At 55.5% G+C, this 21,164-nt stretch overlaps 1 protein-coding gene across 1 annotated transcript in view; it reads right to left on the reverse strand.

The window, feature by feature from the left end:
• LOC144951884 (ATP-binding cassette sub-family C member 2-like) overlaps positions 1 to 21,164 on the reverse strand; it is a 94,554-nt gene that overhangs the window by 54,299 nt on the left and 19,091 nt on the right. The window contains exons 5-7 of the mRNA XM_078882232.1: positions 11,245 to 11,376; positions 10,160 to 10,285; positions 7,785 to 7,846 (exon numbers count right to left, since the gene is read on the reverse strand). Coding sequence (XP_078738358.1) covers positions 7,785 to 7,846; positions 10,160 to 10,285; positions 11,245 to 11,376 — 320 coding nt within the window. The remainder of the gene's footprint in view (positions 1 to 7,784; positions 7,847 to 10,159; positions 10,286 to 11,244; positions 11,377 to 21,164) is intronic.

The raw sequence follows: 21,164 nt of genomic DNA on the forward strand, positions 1-21,164 counted from the left end.
GCAGACACACGCACACACGCACACAGACGCACACACGCACACAAACGCACACACGCACACACACGCACACACGCACACACGCGGGCGCACACACACACGCAGGCACACACGCAGGCACACACATGCACGCGCACGCACGCACAAAACACAAAGATTCCCCGTATAGGCTTAACAAACTGTTGAGGCAAGTGCTGTTAGCAAGCTCCGATGAAGGTGAAGGCCGGCACGGCCCACGAGGGGGTGGGTGGCCAGCACCACGCCCGGCCGCCTTTGTCTCCCTAGTGGCGATGTTCACTACATCGCACCAGGTGCCTAGGGGAGGCCCAGGACCGGTTCAGAGAATCGTCACAGGTGTTGGTGGCCGTGAGCGAGAATCGAACTTGGGTCGCCGGGTTCGTAGCGCAGTGTAGCGCTAAACGCTACACTACCGCTGCACACACACACACACGCGCACACATTTTCAGAATCGACTTTGCCATCACAAAAGATAGCTCAACGAAGTGGGCTCATCATCGTAATCATTCACGTGGACACTCATAGGGTAGCCCAAATTGTCTAATTGCCTCATGTTGACTTAAAATGTGGAGGGGAAAACCGGAGGACCTGGAGGAAAATCCAAGCAACCACGGGAAGAGAGAGACAAACACGCAAACTCCAAATACACAGGCGTCGTCATGGTCGGAATCCAACCCACGACTTCATGTATACCAGGCGAGGTAGTTAACATCTTGCGGCGGTGGCGAGATGCTAACTACCTCGCCTGGTATGCATGAGGTTAAGTGCCAGTAGCTACACATGCTACGGGACCCCCTCACTTTCAAGGGCCCCGCGCTAAACGCTTTCAAGCTATCAATTACGGTTCAGCGATTCTGCACTTGCTCTATTACTATAGTACTATACCGCCCTTCAAACTTTTACGAGCGACCGGGTGTTTCAGGTCAGCGATTTGTCGTATTATCTGGCGTGTGTAGCAAAATGAAGAAATACAATTACTTTACTGTGCAAGTAAATAAATGTGTGTTTTAAAATTTGCGTGTATTTTATTTATTTAGGGCTCCTTTATAACATAATGCTACAGGCCCCGCGCTAGCTTCATCCGGCACAGACGAGGTTGTGGGTTCGATCCCGACCCCGACGATGAAGATTTAACACGTAGGCTTTCGCGACCAATATTATTCATAATCAACGTTTTTGGGTTTAGATCGCGTTATTTATAAATGTGTCGTAACCCTCCACCACCCGACACGGCCAATCAGCAAAAAAGTGTCACGTTGACAAAAGACAAATAGTTCACTGCTGAAATTGAGAGAAACAGAAATAACTTTAATCGCTCAGACAGCTACAGGCTTAGTGCGGCCTGGAAGCGTATTATTAAATAAGATACATTATAATTCCTGATAGGGGAAACAAACACGGATTACTTACGTAGCATAATCACAATTAAACACATTCCAACTGATTACTAATCTACAACTCGCATCGTAACAACTGCCTGATTACTAATCTAGTATATAATTACAATAACCCCCCCTCGCCTCAAATCGTTGCACCTGATGAGTTAATGAGTTAAATGATGATGTCACCCTGCGGCTGCTATTTAAGACCGGGAGCAAGAGCAGAGCCTCACCATTCTGGCGAATTGCCCGATGAGGAGGGGGGGGGAATTGGTGGTGCGGTGCCTCTGTATCTCTGCTGGTGTCGTGCCAAGTCTCGGCTCCCTGGCTGCCTGGCCAGTGGCAGCCTCGCAGGCCCTCGGGGCCATGGCGACCAAGCGCTCTGGGGTGGTGAGCCAAGGTGAGCGGGCCGGGTTGGCTGCTGCAGAGGCGGAGGATGGTGAGGTGGGACTGCCTGGAGGAGGGAGACCCACAGAGGAGAGGGACGAGGCACGAGCGTCGAGCTCGAGGCGAGCGGAGGAGGACGCCTGGTGGCAGCGGGCGAGGAAGGGAGAGGAGCCGAGGAGGAGTGGAATGGTGTCGGCCAGCCCAGGAGAGGAGGCGGAGGAAGCACCGAGCTCGGCGGGCCTGCAGGCGCAAGGTGCCCAAAAAGACACTGTCCAGCAAGTCCTGGACCTGTGGGGGCAGGGCGGCCCCAGGAGCGCGCAGGGCGGTGGCGCGGAGGATCGGGGGGGAACTTCACCCCGATACACGCCAAGCGGCACAATTGTGTACGGATGTCCTTCAAAGAGGACGTGCCAGAGGAAGTCACTATCGACAGACCGAGGTTCGTGCGGGCTGTGATGATAGAAACTCTGCGAGTGGATCCTGAGGATCTGTTTTGTTTGATTGCCCTGCCGGGTGGCCGGGCTTTTGACGTGAGCTTCAAGACAAGTAACTTGCTGCAACGCTTTATGACTTTGTTCGAGGAGAAGGCGGGGGAGAGGCCACTGTCACTGCTTAAGCTCCAACTGCTCTCCGAGCTTGACACAAAAATTGTCACCGTGTTTTTGTATAATGAGACTCTGCCAGACCACGACGTCGAGGTGTGGCTGAGGCAGCACTGCCTGGTGCTTTCGGACAGTAAACGGGTCCAAGACTCTTTAGGGATCTGGACGGGCGCCAGACAATGGCGAGTGAGGTTGAGAACGGCAGAAGGGGCTCTGCAACACATCCCGAGCGCCCTGAACATTGGTGGCAATAGGGGCTACATGGTGTACGCAGGGCAGCCGAAGCTCTGCAGGCGATGTGGGGGAAGCAGCCATCTGGCTGCAGCGTGCGAGGCACGGATATGTTTCCGATGCAAGGCACGGGACCACGTTGTGACAGAATGCTGCGCCCCAGCATTGTGCAACCTATGCGGGAATAAAGACCACCTTGTACAGGGACTGCCCGCTGTCGTACGCAAACAAGGTCCGCGCACATAGGAGCAGGGTGGCGGATGGAGAAGGGGAGGTGGCCGAGGACGGGCTGAAGCCAACGCAGCCCGGCGGGAAGATGGAGGACGGGGGTGGAGAGGTGGGCAGGCAGGGTACGCCACTGCAGGACGGGAGGGAGGAGGGGGAGATGACGTCAGAGGAAGACGCGGATCCCACGGGTCGGCAGGTGGAGCACCCTGGGGACAAGGACGAGGAGCCCATGGGAAAACCCCCCGACCCAACGGTGGTTGACTGGGCAGAGGCGGTGGAGGCGGGGGAGGACGGAGAGGAGCAGCAGAGGGAGAGCACCAGGAGGGAGAAATTCAAGAAGGTGGTGAAAAGGAAGCGGAAAGCGCCGCGTGGTCCAGCGAGGACGACCCGCAAACGGGACCTGGAGGCAACAGACTCCTCGATGGACGCGAGGTCGTACGAACTATTGGACGATGAGCCTGGGTAGGGAGAGGCAATTCTGGGTATGGACCTCACGGTAGCATCAGTAAACGTGAGGGGAATGTGGGGCAGGGCTAGGAGGGGGGCCATTCTACATTACCTACGGTCCCTAAAAAAGGACGTTTACTTTTTACAGGAGTGCCACTTGCCATACTCCCTTGGTCGAGAGGATCTGGCTAGGGACTGGGAGGGACACTGCTTCTGGTCCGGAAGCAATGTTAATAGGTGCTCAGGAGTGGTCATCCTCCTAGGTAGAAAGAACACAGAGGTGCAGGAGGCCCGAGAAGTGGTCCCGGGACGACTCCACTATGTCGATGTTGCATATGGTGGGGCGGCGGTCCGGCTGATCAATGTGTACGCCCCCACAGGCTCTCCGGAACGTGTGGAGTTGCTAGAGAACGTGGCAGCCTTGCTGCTAACACGAAGGCACATCGTCATGGGGGGGTGATTTTAATTGCCCGCTAACCCTGGCGGACACGCTGCCAGTCGCCGGATGTCGAAAGTTGGACCCCTCCTCTAGGAGGCTGGGGGGCTTTGGTTGAAGATTTTGATTTGATTGACTCTTACCGGTCATTACACCCAAAGCGACCAGGGTTCACATGGTCGAGTTGTTTGGGAACCTCACACTCGAGGATTGATTTCCTCTTTGTCTCTGCCAAGGTTAAGGTGGAGAGGGTGGAAAACGAACCTTTTTCTTTTTCCGACCATAAGATGATAGCTGGGGGGCTCAGAATCCCAGATGGGCTGAGGTTGGGAAGGGGAATCTGGCGCATGAACTCGGGACTGCTGGAGGACAAAAAGGTGGTGGAGGAATTTGTCAGGCAGTACGAGGAATGGAGGAGCCTGCGGTGCTGCTTTGGCACGATAGCTGAATGGTGGGGAATGGTGAAGGGGCGAATTAAGACCTTTTTCCAGTCCCAGAGCAGAAGGAGGAGCGTAGGGGTTGTGTTGCGGGGATTGAATGAGAGATTGGAGGGAGCGTATACACTGATGGAACTGGGATTCCCCGTCATGGGAGAAATAAAGCAACTAAAAGATAGGATCTCTGCGGTGTGGGAGAAGCAGGCCGCGCAACTTGCTTTCACGGCTCGGGTGAAGGCGGTCGAGGAGGGTGAGCGTTGCACGCGTTTTTTCTTTAAGAAATGCAGGAAAGCGGACAACACAATCCGAGAATTGGTATGTCCCAGGTTAGGTAGACTCGAGCACACAGAGGAGATAACGGAGGCTGCCAGGGGTTACTTCAAGGAATTGTACAGGAGCAGGCCGTCAGACGAGGGGCGCGGAGCACACTGCTAGGGGGGGTAGATCGGGTTATTGGGGCTCCAGAGGAGATGAACAAGCATATCCAGAGGGCAGAATTGGATGAGGTGGTGGGGGAATTACGTCGGCACAGAGCACCAGGGGTAGATGGGATACCGGCTGAATTCTATGTTACGTTTTGGGATACCGTCAGAGACGACATGTGGCAGATGTATAAGGAAATTACGGAGGAAGGCCCTGTGCCAGATTCAATGACGAGGGGTCATAACCCTTGTATACAAGGGGAAGGGGCAGCGCAGTGACCTTGGGAGCTGGCGCCCGATCACCCTGCTGAACACCGATTATAAAATCCTGGCCAAAGTTATCGCGGCACGACTGGGGAAGGTGGTGGGGGAGGTAGTGGGGTCTGACCAGAAGTGTGCGGTTCCGGGCAGGCGGATATCCGATAACCTCGTTCTGTTGAGGGAGGTGGTGGAAACCACTGTGGAGAGGGGTAATTCATTGGGTCTACTCAGTTTGGATCAGGAAAAGGCATTTGATAGCATCTCGCACGATTATTTGTTCGCGGTTTTGAGGCGAATGGGGGTGGGGAAACAGCTTATTGACTGGATAAGGAAACTATATCATAAGCTCACAGGTAGCCTGCTAATAAATGGAGTCCTCTCGGAAGGGTTTCCAATTGGGTCCGGTGTGCGGCAGGGGTGCCCGATGTCGCCGGTGTTATTCATAATGTGCATGGAGCCTTTTGCCCAGGCTGTCAGGGGAAGCCGGCTGATTAGAGGGGTGAGCATGCCAGGGTGTGCGGAACCAGCAAAAATTGCAACGTATATGGACGATGTTGTAATTTTCTGTGGGAATGTTGCTTCGGTATGGGAGGCCCTAGGACTTGCGGATAGATTATTTTTGGCCTCGGGATTAAAGGTGAATGTACGCAAAAGTGAGTTGCTGATATTCGGTGACCCCAGGTTATTTGAGGGCCGCCCGCCAGGTATAACGGTCCTGGTGGAGGGGATAAAAATCTTAGTCACGTTCTATAGGGAGGATTCTGCGGCTAAGAATTGGCGGGGAAAAGAGTGCATGGTGAGAGGCAGGCTGGCTGGTTGGGCAGACAGGTGCCTTTCAATGGAAGGTAGAATGTTGGTCTTGAGGGTGGAAATCCTCCCGGTACTTATCTACCTGGCCTACGTGTTCCCGCCGGGGGCGCAAATGGCAAAAAGGTTGGAGCGCCTGTTCTTCAAGTTCATCTGGGGGGGAGGGATGGACCGAGTGAAGAGAGAAACAATGTACAAACGTGCCGAGAACGGTGGGAGGGGGGCCCCGAATGTCGCGTGCATCCTCGACACGATTTTTGTCTGTAATACGCTGCGACTATATTTCTCCAATGGGCTCCAGGTGAAAGCCTCGTATTATGTTCTGTACATACTGGCGTGGCTCCTGAGGCGGCTAAGCATGGCGTCGTTGCCGCGCGGCACCCCCCTGGCTTGGCCTCAGGGGTGGTTGTGCACCGCGGTAAATGAATACATCACAAAGTACGAGCCGGACCGGACGTGGGGGTCGTGGGTTCCCAGGGAAGTCCTGGCGGAAATGTCGAAAAAGGAGGTCTGCACAGAGGTGCCAGGTGCTCGGGGTACCCGGGTCTGACAAATTTGGGAAAATGTAGCATCGGCAGCCCTGACGAAAAGGCAGCGGGACTTATCCTGGCTGGCCGCATGGGACAGGCTGGAGTGCAGACTATTTATGTGCTCCCGCAGATTGGCCCGCTCTCCTGATTGCCCGAGAGGCTGCGGCCTGGGAGAGAGCGCTGCTCATGCCCTCGTACAGTGCCCATTTGCCCAGGAGGTGTGGGAGTTAAGTCGACCCCTGCTGTCCCATTTTTGCCCCGTAAAGGCCACAGCGCCTAACATGATTTGGGAGATGTTCAGGCAGAGGGCGGGTGGGGTCTGGGCTCAGGCATGGGCCGTCATAGGCGCCGTAAAAGAGGCCCTGTGGACGGCGCGCCAGAAGCTGATTAAGGGCGTCACTATGTCGCCTCCCGAGGTATACCGACTAGCCAGGGGGCTCTTAGAGAGGGTGGTGGAGGTGGAGCGGGCGACAACGGGCAGAGCAGCCACAAACGCGAAGTGGCGATGGCCGCCACCCAAGTGCGGGATAGGCTGAATTCGAAACGACCCTCCCCCCCCCCCCCCTTCGACGAGAATGGGTGGATGAACGTACCCCCCCCCCCTTCCTCCGTTGCGACGGTGACTTCTTGTTTTTTCTGAGTAAAGGGTGTGAAAGAGGGGAACTCGATCGCGGCGTACTCGGTGCATCGGCTGTAAAAAGGATCCCCTGTTCCCGTTACGTTCATGTGGTTTTTACGGTCTTTTGCTGTTATTTTGGCTGTACAAGGCAGAGGCCTGCTCTTGATTGAAAGGAAATAAAAACCTTAAATCGCAATTACCAGCGAAACGTCGTGCTACTCAAATTGTAAATGTTGTGGTTTCACGCTTCAACACACCGGTGGGCTAAAGCAGTGAACTATTTTGTCTTTTGTCAACATGACACTTTTTTGCTGATTGGCCGTGTCGGGTGGTGGAGGGTTATGACACATTTATAAATAACGCGATCTAAACCCAAAAACGTTGATTATGGACGATGATGATGATGATGATAAGCCACTTCGTCTGGCTATCCTTCACGATAGCCAGGTCGGTTCTGATAAACAGCCGCATTGCTCAGTGGGTCTCACCTGGCAAAGTAAGTGGCAGTGTCCTTGGTGGTGCAAGTCATGGTGGTGGTGGTGGTAGTAGTATTGGTGGTGGTCCGATTGGTGGTGGTGGTGTTCGTGGTAGGGTTATTAGTGGTGATGTTGGTGTTATTGATAGTGGTGGTGGTGTTGGTGGTAGGGTTATTGGTGGTGGTGGTGGTGGTAGGGTTAGTGGTGGTGGTGGTGGTAGGGTTATTGGTGGTGGTGGTAGTGGTGGTGGTGTTTGTGGTAGGGTTATTGGTGGTGGAGGTGTTGGTGGTAGGGTTATTGGTGGTAGTGGTGGTGGTGGTGGTGGTGGTAGGGTTAGTGGTGTTGGTGGTAGGGTTATTGGTGGTGGTGGTAGGGTTAGTGGTGGTGGTGGTGGTAGGGTTAGTGGTGGTTGTGATGGTGGTGGTGTTGGTGGTAGGGTTATTGGTGGTGGTGAGGTTGTTGGTGTCGGTGGTCGGACGGAGTGACAATGGCACGGGGCGCACTGACTTGTCAAACCAGGTGAAGGTGATGAGGTTGAGGAAGGACGCTCGCGCCGTGGGGTTCGGTTTCTGCAAAAGAGAACCGGCACAGACGTGGGGCCTTCTGCAGGAACCATTCAGCTTTTACCGCCACCACCACCAACAACACCACCAATAACGGCACCACCACCAACATCGGCACAGCCAACACCGCCACCACCACCGCCACCACCATCGCCACCACCGCCACCACCAACAACAACAACCGCCATTCGCCACTAAGTGGTGGTGATGTCACCACGTCGCTTGTGCCAGGCTATGTGCACGTTGAGGCCACGTGAAGTGTCGAACGCCCGCTGGCAGGAGGTCACGGGGCAGACCCAGCAGGTGCCACGGGTCGACTGACTGAGATGACAGATGATTGGCTGATGCACCACCTGTGCCTCCTACTGTACCAACTTATTGTGCCTTAGCCACCTGTCCCTTTGCTCGTTGTTGTGAGCGTCGCTCCTCCGCCCCCCGTTGTTGTTGGAGGGCGACTGCCTCCAACTGCCCAGTAGCGTCCTTCACGAGCCTCCTCCACTGAGGCCGATCTTGACACCGCTGGTACCAGTCATCGGCAAGTCCACTCAGCTCTACATCCTCCTGTACCACATCACTCTATCTCTTCTCGAGCCCGTGCCGCGCCCGTTTAGCCCCCTCGATCCGTTAGAACAAAAGCTGTTTAAGCATGTGGTGACTGGGTATGTGAGCCACAAGACCCAGCCAACGCAGCCTTGCCCGCTGGAGGAGCTCAACAATGGGACTTTGTCCAGATCTTTTAAGGGTTTTTGAGCTCCTCACACAATCCAGCCTGGTTAAACCCAGGATGGATCGTAGGCAGCCCAGCCTAAATGTTTCTAACCGGCGAAGATGTCCACGTTTTGCAAGCGCAGAGAAGGGAAGGAATGACCGTGGCCGAGAAGACCTGAAGCTTCGTGCGGAGCGTCAGACCAGGTAGCTTCCACACAGCGTTACGCAACCGATGAAAAGATAATACCGCTCGACTGATTTGGAGTGAGACCTCTGCTGTCAAACCGGAGCCGGTCATGAGCACACTGCCCAGGTATTGGAAACTCTCCACTCTCTCCACAACTGCCCCATCACCAATTGGGAGGTGTGGGGGTGGAGTGCCCGATGGTACAAAATACCCAGGCAGGTGCTTAGTTTTGGTGGGGCTGATAGTAAGGCCCCACCTCTTAGTGGCACGATCCAGGTTCAGCAGCAGCGACTCCATCTCCTCCTCTGAGTGAGCGGCAATTACCAGATCATCGGCATACAAACGTGGTTGACCAATAGGGAGCCATCCCTTGACCACACCCGGACATCGATCAGCCTCCCATTGTATCTGTACCAGATGGAAATTCCTCCGGTACAGCCATCAAAGGCTTCACGAACTATGTGGTCGAAATAGATGTTAAATAATGTGGGAGCCAGAGAACATCCATGTCACACCCCAAGGTGTATAGGGAATGGCTCCGACTCCCGGCCACGTAGTTTAACCCGGGCCCGCTCACCATCATGAAGGTTCTTAATGATCGTGAGCAGCGGATAAGGGACTCCGAAAGCACGAAGAATAACCCAGAGCCCAGGTCTACTGATGATATCATCGGTCTTTACCAGGTCAATAAAGCAGAGATGTAGGTTTTGTTAGAATTCGCTACACTTCTGCTGTAGCAGACGGACAGAAAATATGGCATCTGTGCAGGACCGCCCTTTCCTGAAACCGCATTGGGGCTCCGCAAGCCTCTCCTCAGCGTGCCTGGCAAGCCAATGTTGAATAATCCTTACCAGGACCTTTCCCGCACACTGAGGAGTGAGATGCCCCTGTAGTTGTTACAGTCTGTGCAGTCCCTCTTCTTAAAGAGGGGGACCACCACCAGGGCATCCTTCCAATCCTGCGAAACCCGTCCAGTGGCCCAGACTGTTGTTATGATGTCATGTCGGGCAGTCTGTGCAGAAACGCCACCCTCAGCATTTCGCTTGGGAGATCATCTCTGCCTGGTGCCACCGTCACCATCACCACCATCACCACCGCCACCACCGTCACCATCACCACCACCACCGTCACCACCACCGCCGCCACGACCACCACCGTTACCGTCACCACCGCCAACACCCCCACCGTCACCACCACCCCCACCGTCACCACCACCCCCACCGTCACCACCGCCACCACCATCACCACCGTCACCACCACCACCGTCACCACCACCACCACCGTCACCACCACCACCGTCACCACCACCACCGTCACACCACCGTCACACCACCGTCACCACCGTCACAACCGTCACCACCACCACTGCCACCACCGTCACCGCCACCACCACCGTCACCACCACCACCACCCAGCGCTCGTACAAATTGGCAGGGCTTGGTCTCCTCGGGCTCGCTGGCCGAGTCGGCAAAGGCCGACAGGACGAGGGCCTGGACCTGGAGGCCGAAGGAGACGAAGAAGACCCAGTGGCGCTCCCCGCCGCCCTCGACCTGCCGCACAACCACGAACAACAACAACAACAACAACCGCGTGATCAATAACTACAACAACAGCAACAACTAAGTAATCAATAATGGCATCAATAAATACAATGTGATCAATAACTACAACGTAATCATTAACTACGCGATCAATAACGCGATAAATAACTACATGATCAAGGACTGCGCGATAGATAACTAAGTGAACAATAACAGCAATGTGATAAATAACTATGCGATCAATAAAATAATAAATAACCGTGCGGTGATCATAACACCGATCAACAACTACGTGATCACTTTATGATCAATAACATGATGAAGGCATAGAACGTGATCAATAACAACATGATCAACGTCGTGAGCAATACCTACAACGTAATCAATATCTACATGATCATGAGAACGTGATCAATAAAAACGAGTTAACTCACCCCATCGAGTTAGAACCACACCAGCCACTCACCCCATGGGGCCCAGCCACACCAACCACTCACCACATGGGGTTCAGCCACACCAACCACTCACCACATGGGGGCCAGCCACACCAACCACTCACCACATGGGGGCCAGCCACACCAGCCACTCACCCCATGGGGGCCAGCCACACCAACCACTCACCACATGGGGGCCAGCCACACCAGCCACTCACCCCATGGGAGCCAGCCACACCAACCACTCACCACATGGGGGCAGCCACACCAGCCACTCACCCATCATGGGGGGCCCAGCCACACCAGCCACTCACCACATGGGGGCAGCCACACCAACCACTCACCTCATCGTGGCCCAGCCACACCAACCACTCACCCCATCGTGGCCCAGCCACACCAACCACTCACCCCATGGGGGCCCAGCCACACCAACCACTCACCCCATCGTGGCCCAGCCACACCAGCCACTCACCCCATGGGGTCCAGCCACACCAGCCACTCACCCCATGGGGCTCAGCCACACCAACCACTCACCCCCGCCAGGAGCTGCCGCACCAGCGTCTGCAGGGGCAGCGCCCCGCACAGGACAAGCAGCAGCCAGAAGAGGAAGAGGAGTCCGCCGCCGCCACGGCGACGCGCCACCTCGCCCAGCACCAGCAGCAGCAGCTGGCGACACAACACACGTGGTACACAGCAAACAACACAACACACAGGGTACACACAACACACAGGGTAAACAACAACACAACAACACAGGGTAAACAACTCAACACATGGTACACAACAACACGCAGAGTACACACCAACGGACAAGGTGGGCGGGTGAGTCGGCATCTTACTTTATACAATGTGTGTGTGTGTATGTGTGAAAACACAATAGTCTGTCCGCTTATCCGGCAACACATACAGAAGGTGTCAAGAAGTTAAAACGACCCAAAGAGGCACACGCAGTACCCGTTGTCGCAAGGCATCATCGAGTCCGCGAGACCCACACATCATCAAGCGCATGGCAAAAACATGCACGCAAGCGTGCTTCGGTATCGTACTAACTATTCCTTTTCATGATTCTACCAGGTCAACTCCCACTGAGCTATGTAGCTCTTTTTTAGAAGCGACCGGACCCAAAATCGCGGCTCGACAACGTTGCTTATTATCATCAACATTATCGCCGCGTGGAAGTGTACAGAGGCAGCCAAACAACTCTGAACGCGCGGTGACGTTGATTCTAAATGTGGAGGGGGAAAACCGGAGGACCCGCAGACAAAACTCCACGCGGCCATGGGGAGAGAGAGAGAGAGACGCAGACTCCAAATATACAACAGCAGGCAACGTCAGGGTCGGGATCGATCCCACGACCTCCTGTGTACCAGACGAGGTAGTTAACATCTCCTAGCCACCGCGGTGTGCGGGCAGTCATCGGGTTACCAACGGAATTCGTTCCTGAGAGCCGCTCGTAAGCCGAACGGCTCCTAAGTGGGAACACAACGACAATGGGCCGATCGGTCACCAGAGAGACGGACAACCTCTGCCATGGCCTTGTCTGTCTTCGCCGCCGGTGTTAGACCGGAGAACAACGCCCCAAAAGGCGAACAGCACAAGAACTATGCAATCAAACGTGATTGGATACTAATAATAATCGATTATCATCGATTATATTATCCGGTGGCTTCGGGGGCAGGGGATGCTGGATTTTCAAAAACGCCGGATAATCACTAAATCATCTGTTAAAAAAATTTAAAATTTGTCTGTTTGTGGCTTTGTGTGTGTTCGCACGCTTGCGAATGATTTCACTCTCCAACAGTGGAGTTTACTTTAAACAAGTAAACCCGTAAAAACAAAGTTTTTCACTATAAATCCTTTATATGCGTGGCGGCTAGAGTCCTCTCGTCCTCTGGCTTGAGATGGCTGCCACCTATGGGTCAGATGATTGTCTGCCACCATTAAGCAATTGGTAATTAAATATTTAATTTGTTTTCCCTAAACAGTGTAAAATTTAGGATTTATTTTTTCACGAAAATTAATTGTCACACACAACGAGTCTGTGTGGAAAATGTCAGCTCGATTGGATCACGGGAAGTGGGTTAAAAAACGAGCGAAAAATTTGCACGGTCCTAAGCAAGCAAGCGAACTTAATATAAAGGATTTAAAAAATATATTCGCCTGTGGAGGACATGGGGATCGATCCCGCGACCTTTGGCATGGGAAGCGAGGGCGCTACCAACTGCGCTACTCCGCCACGGCTTGTGGAGGGGTTACGCTCTGGACTCTTACACTCTGAAGTTCAGCCAAAGCCATGAATGAGTTCTATTTGAATATATGTAAAATAATTTTTTTTTGCCTAAAAAGTGTAAAATTTTGGGAATTTTTTTTCACGAACAATAATTGTCTGGCACAACGAGTCTGTGTGGAAAATGTCAGCTCGATTGGATCACGGGAAGTTGGTTAAAAAACGACCGAAAGATTTGCACGGTCCTAACCACGCAAGCAAGCACGCAAGCAAGCAAGCACGCAAGCAAGCAAGCACGCAAGCAAGCAAGCACGCAAGCAAGCAAGCACGCAAGCAAGCAAGCACGCAAGCAAGCAAGCACGCAAGCAAGCAAGCACGCAAGCAAGCAAGCACGCAAGCAAGCAAGCACGCAAGCAAGCAAGCACGCAAGCAAGCAAGCACGCAAGCAAGCAAGCACGCAAGTGTAGTGGTGGTGTTGACGTGCGCCGACTGTGACAGTGATGGATCACGGGGCGGCGCGGGGTGCGGGGTTGGGCACGCGTTGTGGGCGTGGTGTGGAGTGACAGATGACGGGGCGGCGCGGCGTGGGTGGTGAGGCACGATGAGATGTGGGAAAACAGGATCGTAGCCAGCGCCCAGCGATTGGTCGAATAAGTGGGTGCTCGCAGCGACGTCCGCAGGTGGGGTATAAAGGGGGACGCGCGAGAGCACTCGGGGAGAGTTACCCAGTTGAAGACCCGAAGACGGAGCTGAAGACCTAGTGCCCCGAGACCCCTAGTCCCGCCGTCCTTGTGGGGACCGGGGCCCTGTGTGGCTCGGAGGCGAGGCTGTGGGACCCGGGGTCCGACGCCCCCGTGGGTCGGGCTGGGGACCCACAGTCGAGACGGATACCCCGGGCAGGGAGTGTCCCGAGTAGCTCAGTGGCGTTAGTCGCCGAGTAGCTAAGTGGATGTTGGTCATCCGAGTAGCTCAGTGGCGTTAGTCGCCGAGTAGCTAAGTGGGTGTTTGTCACCCGAGATACTAAGTGGATGTTGGTCATCCGAGTAGCTCAGTGGGCGTTAGTCGCCAAGTAGCTAAGTGGGTGTTTGTCACCCGAGATATTAAGTGGGTGTTTGTCACCCGAGATACTAAGTGGGTGGTTGTCACCCGAGATACAAAGTAGGTGTTAGTCACCTGTGAACGAGTTTGATAGAATAAAGAGTGTGTTACCCGTGAAGTCGTCTCCCGCCGAGTTACTACATTACAACTGGCGTCAGAAGTGAACCTGTCTTCAAGAAGAATGGACACTAGGAAGACTACCCGTACCCACGAGCGAGGTCGGGAAGACGACGGCGTACCGGGGACACCAACCTCGGGAGGAGAGGACGAGGAGTTGCCGCCGATGCAGCCCTTCGCGGGGATGGCCGGCGCTCTGCTCGCCTCCGACACCAGCCTGCAGGACGCACACTCCCGGTTGGCGGAGTTGCTGCTCGCCGCCACTGCAATCTTGGCGGAGATCTCCGTTCCAGCGGGCGAGAAAACGGCTGCGGGGTTGGAGGAAGGAGCGAGGCTGGCGGGATCCCGCCAAAAGGCGCTTCGCGCCAAAAGTCTGGAAGTTCCCGCCGTTTTTGAGGGGCCGCCATCGATTGGCGGGAAACACGGACACCACGTGACCGGAGACCTCCGCTCAGCGCAGCCCACATCATCAGCGCGCACCGGAGCTCTCCATTTTGCGCCTGACAACCGAGCCGACATTTTACACAACTACAGCGGAGCGCGGGAAAATCTCTCCGACGTCGACGACGATCGGGTCCTCCAGCAAAGATTGCCCGCGCTGTCGGCGTTCAAGGCGGATGGGGGCGACTGGGGAGCCTTCCAACGAAGGTTCCTCGCTCATCAGGAGATGTCGGGGTGGTCCGACACCACTGCCCTGCGTGCGTTGCCAGCGATGCTCGACGACGACGCGCTGGCAGCCTTCACATCTGCTGCAAGGTCGTCCCGCTCTACGCTCCAGGCCGCACTACACCTGATGGCGAAGGTGTTCGGGCCGCCCTCCACGTGTCGCCACCAGTTCTACGATCGGCGGAAGGTGGCTGGAGAAACGACGCTCGCCTATCGCACGGCACTACTCGCCTTGGCGGACGCAGCTTTTCCCCGCATGGATAAGGAGGGGAAGGACGCCATGGTGACGGAGCAGCTGCTGGCGTTGGCCCACGATTTGGGGGTCCCCATCAATGTGGCGGACGAGATGGATATCTGCTCCCTGGCGATCGCCACGAGCATTCACGCGTACGAGGTCCTCAAACGCAAGCCGGGGGTCGTCTGCAAATGGGCGGGGAACGCGGCACTGGCCGCCACGATCGCCGAAACTCAGCCAGCTGCGGATCAGGAGCAGGCCTTCGCTGCATCGCGTCCGGGGGAGTGGAGAACGGGAGGTCGTTCGCCCACACGTTCACCCCGCAAGCTGGAGCAACCGAAACCTACGACGTCCGTCGTCTGCTACAACTGCGGCCTTCGGGGTCACGTCGCAGCCGGGTGCCGGGCCCCGCGTCAGCGCGCCACAGGACCACGTCGGGACGACGACCAGGGCCACAAGTCATCCCAACAAAACCCGGCAAGTCGCGGCACCTCACACGTTCGGTCCACAAACACGGCACATTCGGGTCGCCGCTTGGCGGTGGGGGGTTCGCGGCTGGGTGCCGGGGGTTCATTTCGGCGAGGGGGGTCCGTACGCGGCCCGCAAGCAGTCGAGTGGTCCGAATTGGCCCACAGGATCGTGGCTGCGTCGGCCGGGTCGTCCGTGGTAACGGGGTTCATTGACGGGGTTGAGGTCCGGGTGCTTGTTGACACGGGTGCGTCGGCCACCATCATCTCGGACCTTATTTATAACATTCTTCCCGTCCAAAGTAGACCCCTTCTGCCAGTAGACGTGCCATTTTATGCGGCGAATGGGGGATCCCTGGGGATCATCGGCCAGATTCGGGCGACTATTTGCATTGGTGACATCAAATTGGCGGGCCCTATTTTTGTATCATCATCGCTGGCCGTTCCCTGTTTGCTAGGTACGGACTTTTTGTCCAAAATGCCCATCAAAATTCTTATAGATCAGGCCTGCATAGAGCTTCCGTCAGGTCTGCGGGTTGCGTTCTTGACGAGCCCTACCAAAATGCGCACGGTTTGTGCGACGGTGCAGGCGCTGGCAACTCACACTGTACGGGTGCCCCCGGGATCGCAAATGTTAGTACCCCTTCGGTTCAGGAAGCCACTCGAGGTGGGTGCGGAGGCACAGGGGGTGCTGTTGGGGCCGTCTAACAGAGCCAGAAGGGGCCTCGACTTAGCGGTTGCTCAAACCATGGTGAGAGGGGACAGTGAGCCGTTCGTAATGGTCCTGAATACGGGGTCGCGTCCGGCCGTAATTGCGCAGGGAACGGTGCTGGCTCACGCCGCGCCGCTACCCGTTGAGGAACGGCTCGTGGCTCAAGCAGATTTCACTGTCAAGTCGCATCCTCCAAGTGATGAGGGGACTGAGTGGTTGGACTCGTTGTGTGCCGGTTCTGCTAACTTGTCCGAGGTGCAATTGGGAGCATTGAGGGGTTTGCTACTCGAGTTTGCTGACGTGTTCAGCAAACATAAGTACGATATCGGCTGCACTGACCTGTTGCGCCACCACATAGCTACAGGGGACGCGGCCCCTATTCGTCAGAATCCCTTCCGGCTCAGCCCAGCCGAGAAGGAACATGTGCAATCGGCGGTTAATGATATGTTGGCGGCCGATATCATTTCGCCCTCTTCTAGTCCGTGGGGTGCTCCTATTGTCCTAGTAAAGAAACAGGACGGGTCCTTGCGGTTTTGTGTCGATTTCCGCCGCTTAAACAAAATCTCGATGGCGGATGCGTATCCGCTCCCCAGGATGGATGAGTCGCTGGATGCCTTGGCGGGAGCACAGTTTTTTTCCACACTCGATCTGCTTTCTGGATTTTGGCAATTGCCACTCGATAACGAGTCTAAACCTAAAACTGCTTTCCGGACACCTGGTGGCCTATTTGAATTCAACCGTTTGCCCATGGGCTTACATTCCGCTCCTGCCACGTTCCAGAGACTCATGGAATTGGTTTTGTCGGGCCTCCAATGGGATACCTGTTTGATTTATCTCGACGATATCATCGTCTTTAGTCGGACTTTCGAGGAGCACCTCCAGCGACTGAGAGCGGTGTTCCTCAGGATGCGTTCCACTAAGCTTAAATTTAAACCGGCTAAATGTTTTCTGCTTCGGGAATTGGTCAGGTATTTGGGCCATATCGTGAGTCGTTCAGGGATCTCGACGGACCCTGCTAAGACGCATTGCGTCAGCTCATGGCCAACGCCAACCTCGGTCACGGAGGTTCGCAGTTTCATTGGTTTCGCCTCCTATTACCGTCGTTTTGTCAAGCAATTTGCCACCATAGCCAGGCCCCTGCACGCTTTGACGGCTAAGGGTGTGAGGTTTCACTGGGGGGCGGAAGAGGAGGCTGCGTTCTGCTCCCTTCGTGACGCCTTGGTGCAGGCTCCCCCCTTATGTTACCCCAATTTCACACAACCGTTTTTGCTTGACACAGACGCCAGCAACACGGGTATCGGGGGGGTGCTCTCACAGGTGGTCTTGGGGGTTGAACGGGTGGTCGCCTACGGTAGTAGAGTTCTTTCCCCCGCCGAACAACGCTATTGCGTAACTCGTCGTGAATTGTTAGCGATTGTGTTTTTTACACAGCAATTCAGGCCGTATCTTTACGGCCGTCATTTTATGGTCCGTACGGACCATGCGGCTCTACAATACGCTATGCGCGTGGCACAGCCATCGGGCCAATTGTCCCGATGGTTGGAGGTCCTTCAAGACTACCAATTCACGACGATTTACCGCAAGGGATTGCGACACTCAAATGCGGACGCCTTGTCGCGGTTGCCTCCGTGCACGGACTGCACATGTTTGTTGGGATCGGCGCGGTGCAAACCCCCGGTCGCCGGCACCCCGGGAGTTGCGCTCGCCGCCACTGACACCCCGGGAGAGGACGCCCCCACGGGGAGGGATTCGCTGTTGTCGTTGCCCCTCATTGAGTGGGGCCGTCTCCAGATGTCCGACAGCTCCCTACTTACGCTACGTCGGAAAGTTGGCGCTCCCGAGGTAGGGGAGGCGCGGGTCGGTTCCTGGGTGTGCAGACAGGGCCTTTTGATGAAGTGGGACAACATGTCCCGGCGTCACGTGCTCGTTGTGCCTGTTGCTATGCGGGGTAGGGTTGTTCTGGCAGCTCATGAACGGCTCATGCATCTGGGTTTTCACAAAACGCTCGCCCTAATCCAGCGAGACTATTATTGGCCGGGGATGGGTAACGACGTGGCGAATATTCTTAAGGGATGCGTAGGGTGCGCCAAAAGGAAACCGCCACCATTGGCAGCTAATCCACCGCTGCAATCCATTCAGGTTTCGCGTATAAACGAATTGGTAGCGTTGGACATCTTGGGGCCCTTTCCGGCTACACCAAGGGGAAATAGGTTCCTGCTGGTTGGCGTGGAATACTTCACCCGATGGCCTATGGCATGGCCGCTCGCCAACCAGTCGGCTGCGGCGGTGGCGGACGCCTTTGTCCAGGGTTATGTTTTGGACAAGGGCGCCCCCGAACGCTTGCTGACGGATCAAGGAAAGAATTTTTCGAGCGTTTTGTTGCGCGAGGTGTGCGACCTGTTGGGTACAAAGAAAGTGCGTACTTCCCCCTACCACCCGCAGACTGACGGGATGGTTGAGCGTCCGAACAGGACGATTACGTCTATGTTGTGCCAACAGGTCTGCGACGATCAGGTTGATTGGGACTTGCAGGTGCCGGGGGTACTCGCGGCCTATCGAATGGCCCCTCATGCGGCGACGGGGTTTTCCCCATTTTTTCTTATGTATGGGCGGGAGGCCGATCCGGCCATGGACGTCCAACTGGGGATTTCCCAGCCACGTGCAAAATCTAAATTGGCAGACCACATCAAATTTAATATCGCCAAATTGACTGAAGCGCGGGAGGCGGCGAGGTTGAATTCACGGTCGCGGCAAATTGCGAACGAGAAATTTCATGAGCGGAGGGTGCATACGCATGATTGGAAACCAGGCGATAAGGCCTGGCTGCATTGTCCACATGCACCGTTGGCTACGTCCCCCAAGTTGTTGAGACCTTGGAGGGGACCGGTGGAAATTGTGCGGGTTGCACGACCCCAGAGTATACAGATTAAATGGGGGAAACGCCGTTGGTACGTGCACCCCTCCCGACTGAAGCCCTATGCGGCACCGTGTGACCCCGTTCTGTGCCGTGACGACCGGGCGTGTGATGTGACCGTCGACTCGGGGAGGGAGGTGTCGCAGGCTGATCCTCACGTGTCTCCACCTGACCCACCCCCAGGTGCCTCGGGCTTGACGGCTGCTGACCGTCGGGAGCCTGAACCCCGGGGCACGCACGGGTCCTCGATGCCTGGCCGATGTCTTCCTGAACCGCCGGCACCACCGGACGTTCAACCGCGTCTGGTGCCGTACGACGGACCGGCAAGGCGGACTCGGGCTAGGGCTCAACAATTTTCATGAAGACGTTTTTTCTCTACACCGAGCTCGCCCGGTGTTCCCCTCTGCCAGGGTAATGTCCCGTTGTAGGGACGCTCGGAAAAAAGGGGACACTGCACGAGTCGAAAGAAAAAAAAAAAAAAAAAAAAAAATTACCATTTATTTTCCTTTCTGCATACACATTGCTATTGTCACTCGCCGGTTTGTATATATTGTTCTATTGTCGCGGTGGCATTGGTTGATGGTTGCGGATGGTAGTGTTCGCGTCGTGTTGTGTTGTTACGTTAGTTGTTGTTCTTGTTGTTGTGTTGTGTTACGGGGCACACAGGGCGGTTTGTATATTTTTATAGCAGCCGGGTCGGCTGCGAGCTATGTGGTAGGGGGTGATGTAGTGGTGGTGTTGACGTGCGCCGACTGTGACAGTGATGGATCACGGGGCGGCGCGGGGTGCGGGGTTGGGCACGCGTTGTGGGCGTGGTGTGGACGCGCGCGCCGGGAGTGACAGATGACGGGGCGGCGCGGCGTGGGTGGTGAGGCACGATGAGATGTGGGAAAACAGGATCGTAGCCAGCGCCCAGCGATTGGTCGAATAAGTGGGTGCTCGCAGCGACGTCCGCAGGTGGGGTATAAAGGGGGACGCGCGAGAGCACTCGGGGAGAGTTACCCAGTTGAAGACCCGAAGACGGAGCTGAAGACCTAGTGCCCCGAGACCCCTAGTCCCGCCGTCCTTGTGGGGACCGGGGCCCTGTGTGGCTCGGAGGCGAGGCTGTGGGACCCGGGGTCCGACGCCCCCGTGGGTCGGGCTGGGGACCCACAGTCGAGACGGATACCCCGGGCAGGGAGTGTCCCGAGTAGCTCAGTGGCGTTAGTCGCCGAGTAGCTAAGTGGATGTTGGTCATCCGAGTAGCTCAGTGGCGTTAGTCGCCGAGTAGCTAAGTGGGTGTTTGTCACCCGAGATACTAAGTGGATGTTGGTCATCCGAGTAGCTCAGTGGGCGTTAGTCGCCAAGTAGCTAAGTGGGTGTTTGTCACCCGAGATACTAAGTGGGTGTTTGTCACCCGAGATACTAAGTGGGTGTTTGTCACCCGAGATACAAAGTAGGTGTTAGTCACCTGTGAACGAGTTTGATAAAATAAAGAGTGTGTTACCCGTGAAGTCGTCTCCCGCCGAGTTACTACATTACACAAGCAAGCAAGCGAACTTAATATAAAGGATTTAAAAAGGTACCACGCCGTGTGCTCCGCGGTGAGCAAGCGCTATTCCTTTTTCACATTCGTCAACTTTAAATTAGATTAATTAGCGATTTAGTGCGATTTTTGTGCTCTTTCCATTCAATTATTTAATTTTTACTTATGACGCGTGCACGACCATACCAACTCACGCGCCTTTGGTGGGGTGGACGGCCCATGCCAAGTCGCACACCTTCGGTTGGAGTGAGGCTGACGTTTTCTTTCGTGTTAAAAATGATATAAAAATACACTAAACGCTGACGTTAATGCTTCACTGTGTGATGTCCTCCCCCCCACCCCGATGCGTGCAGTTACTGCTATACAGTCGGTAGATGCTATCACTATAGGCCGTAGATATTACTGCAGAGCGGCCGGGGAGATCGTGGCTGGGGGTGGGGGGGGTCAGGGGTAGCAGCCCAGCCTGCCAAGGTGCCACCTCGGCCTGCTGGAC

This window comes from Lampetra fluviatilis, chromosome 64 (assembly GCF_964198595.1).
Source record: "Lampetra fluviatilis chromosome 64, kcLamFluv1.1, whole genome shotgun sequence".
Classification (NCBI taxonomy): domain Eukaryota; kingdom Metazoa; phylum Chordata; class Hyperoartia; order Petromyzontiformes; family Petromyzontidae; genus Lampetra; species Lampetra fluviatilis.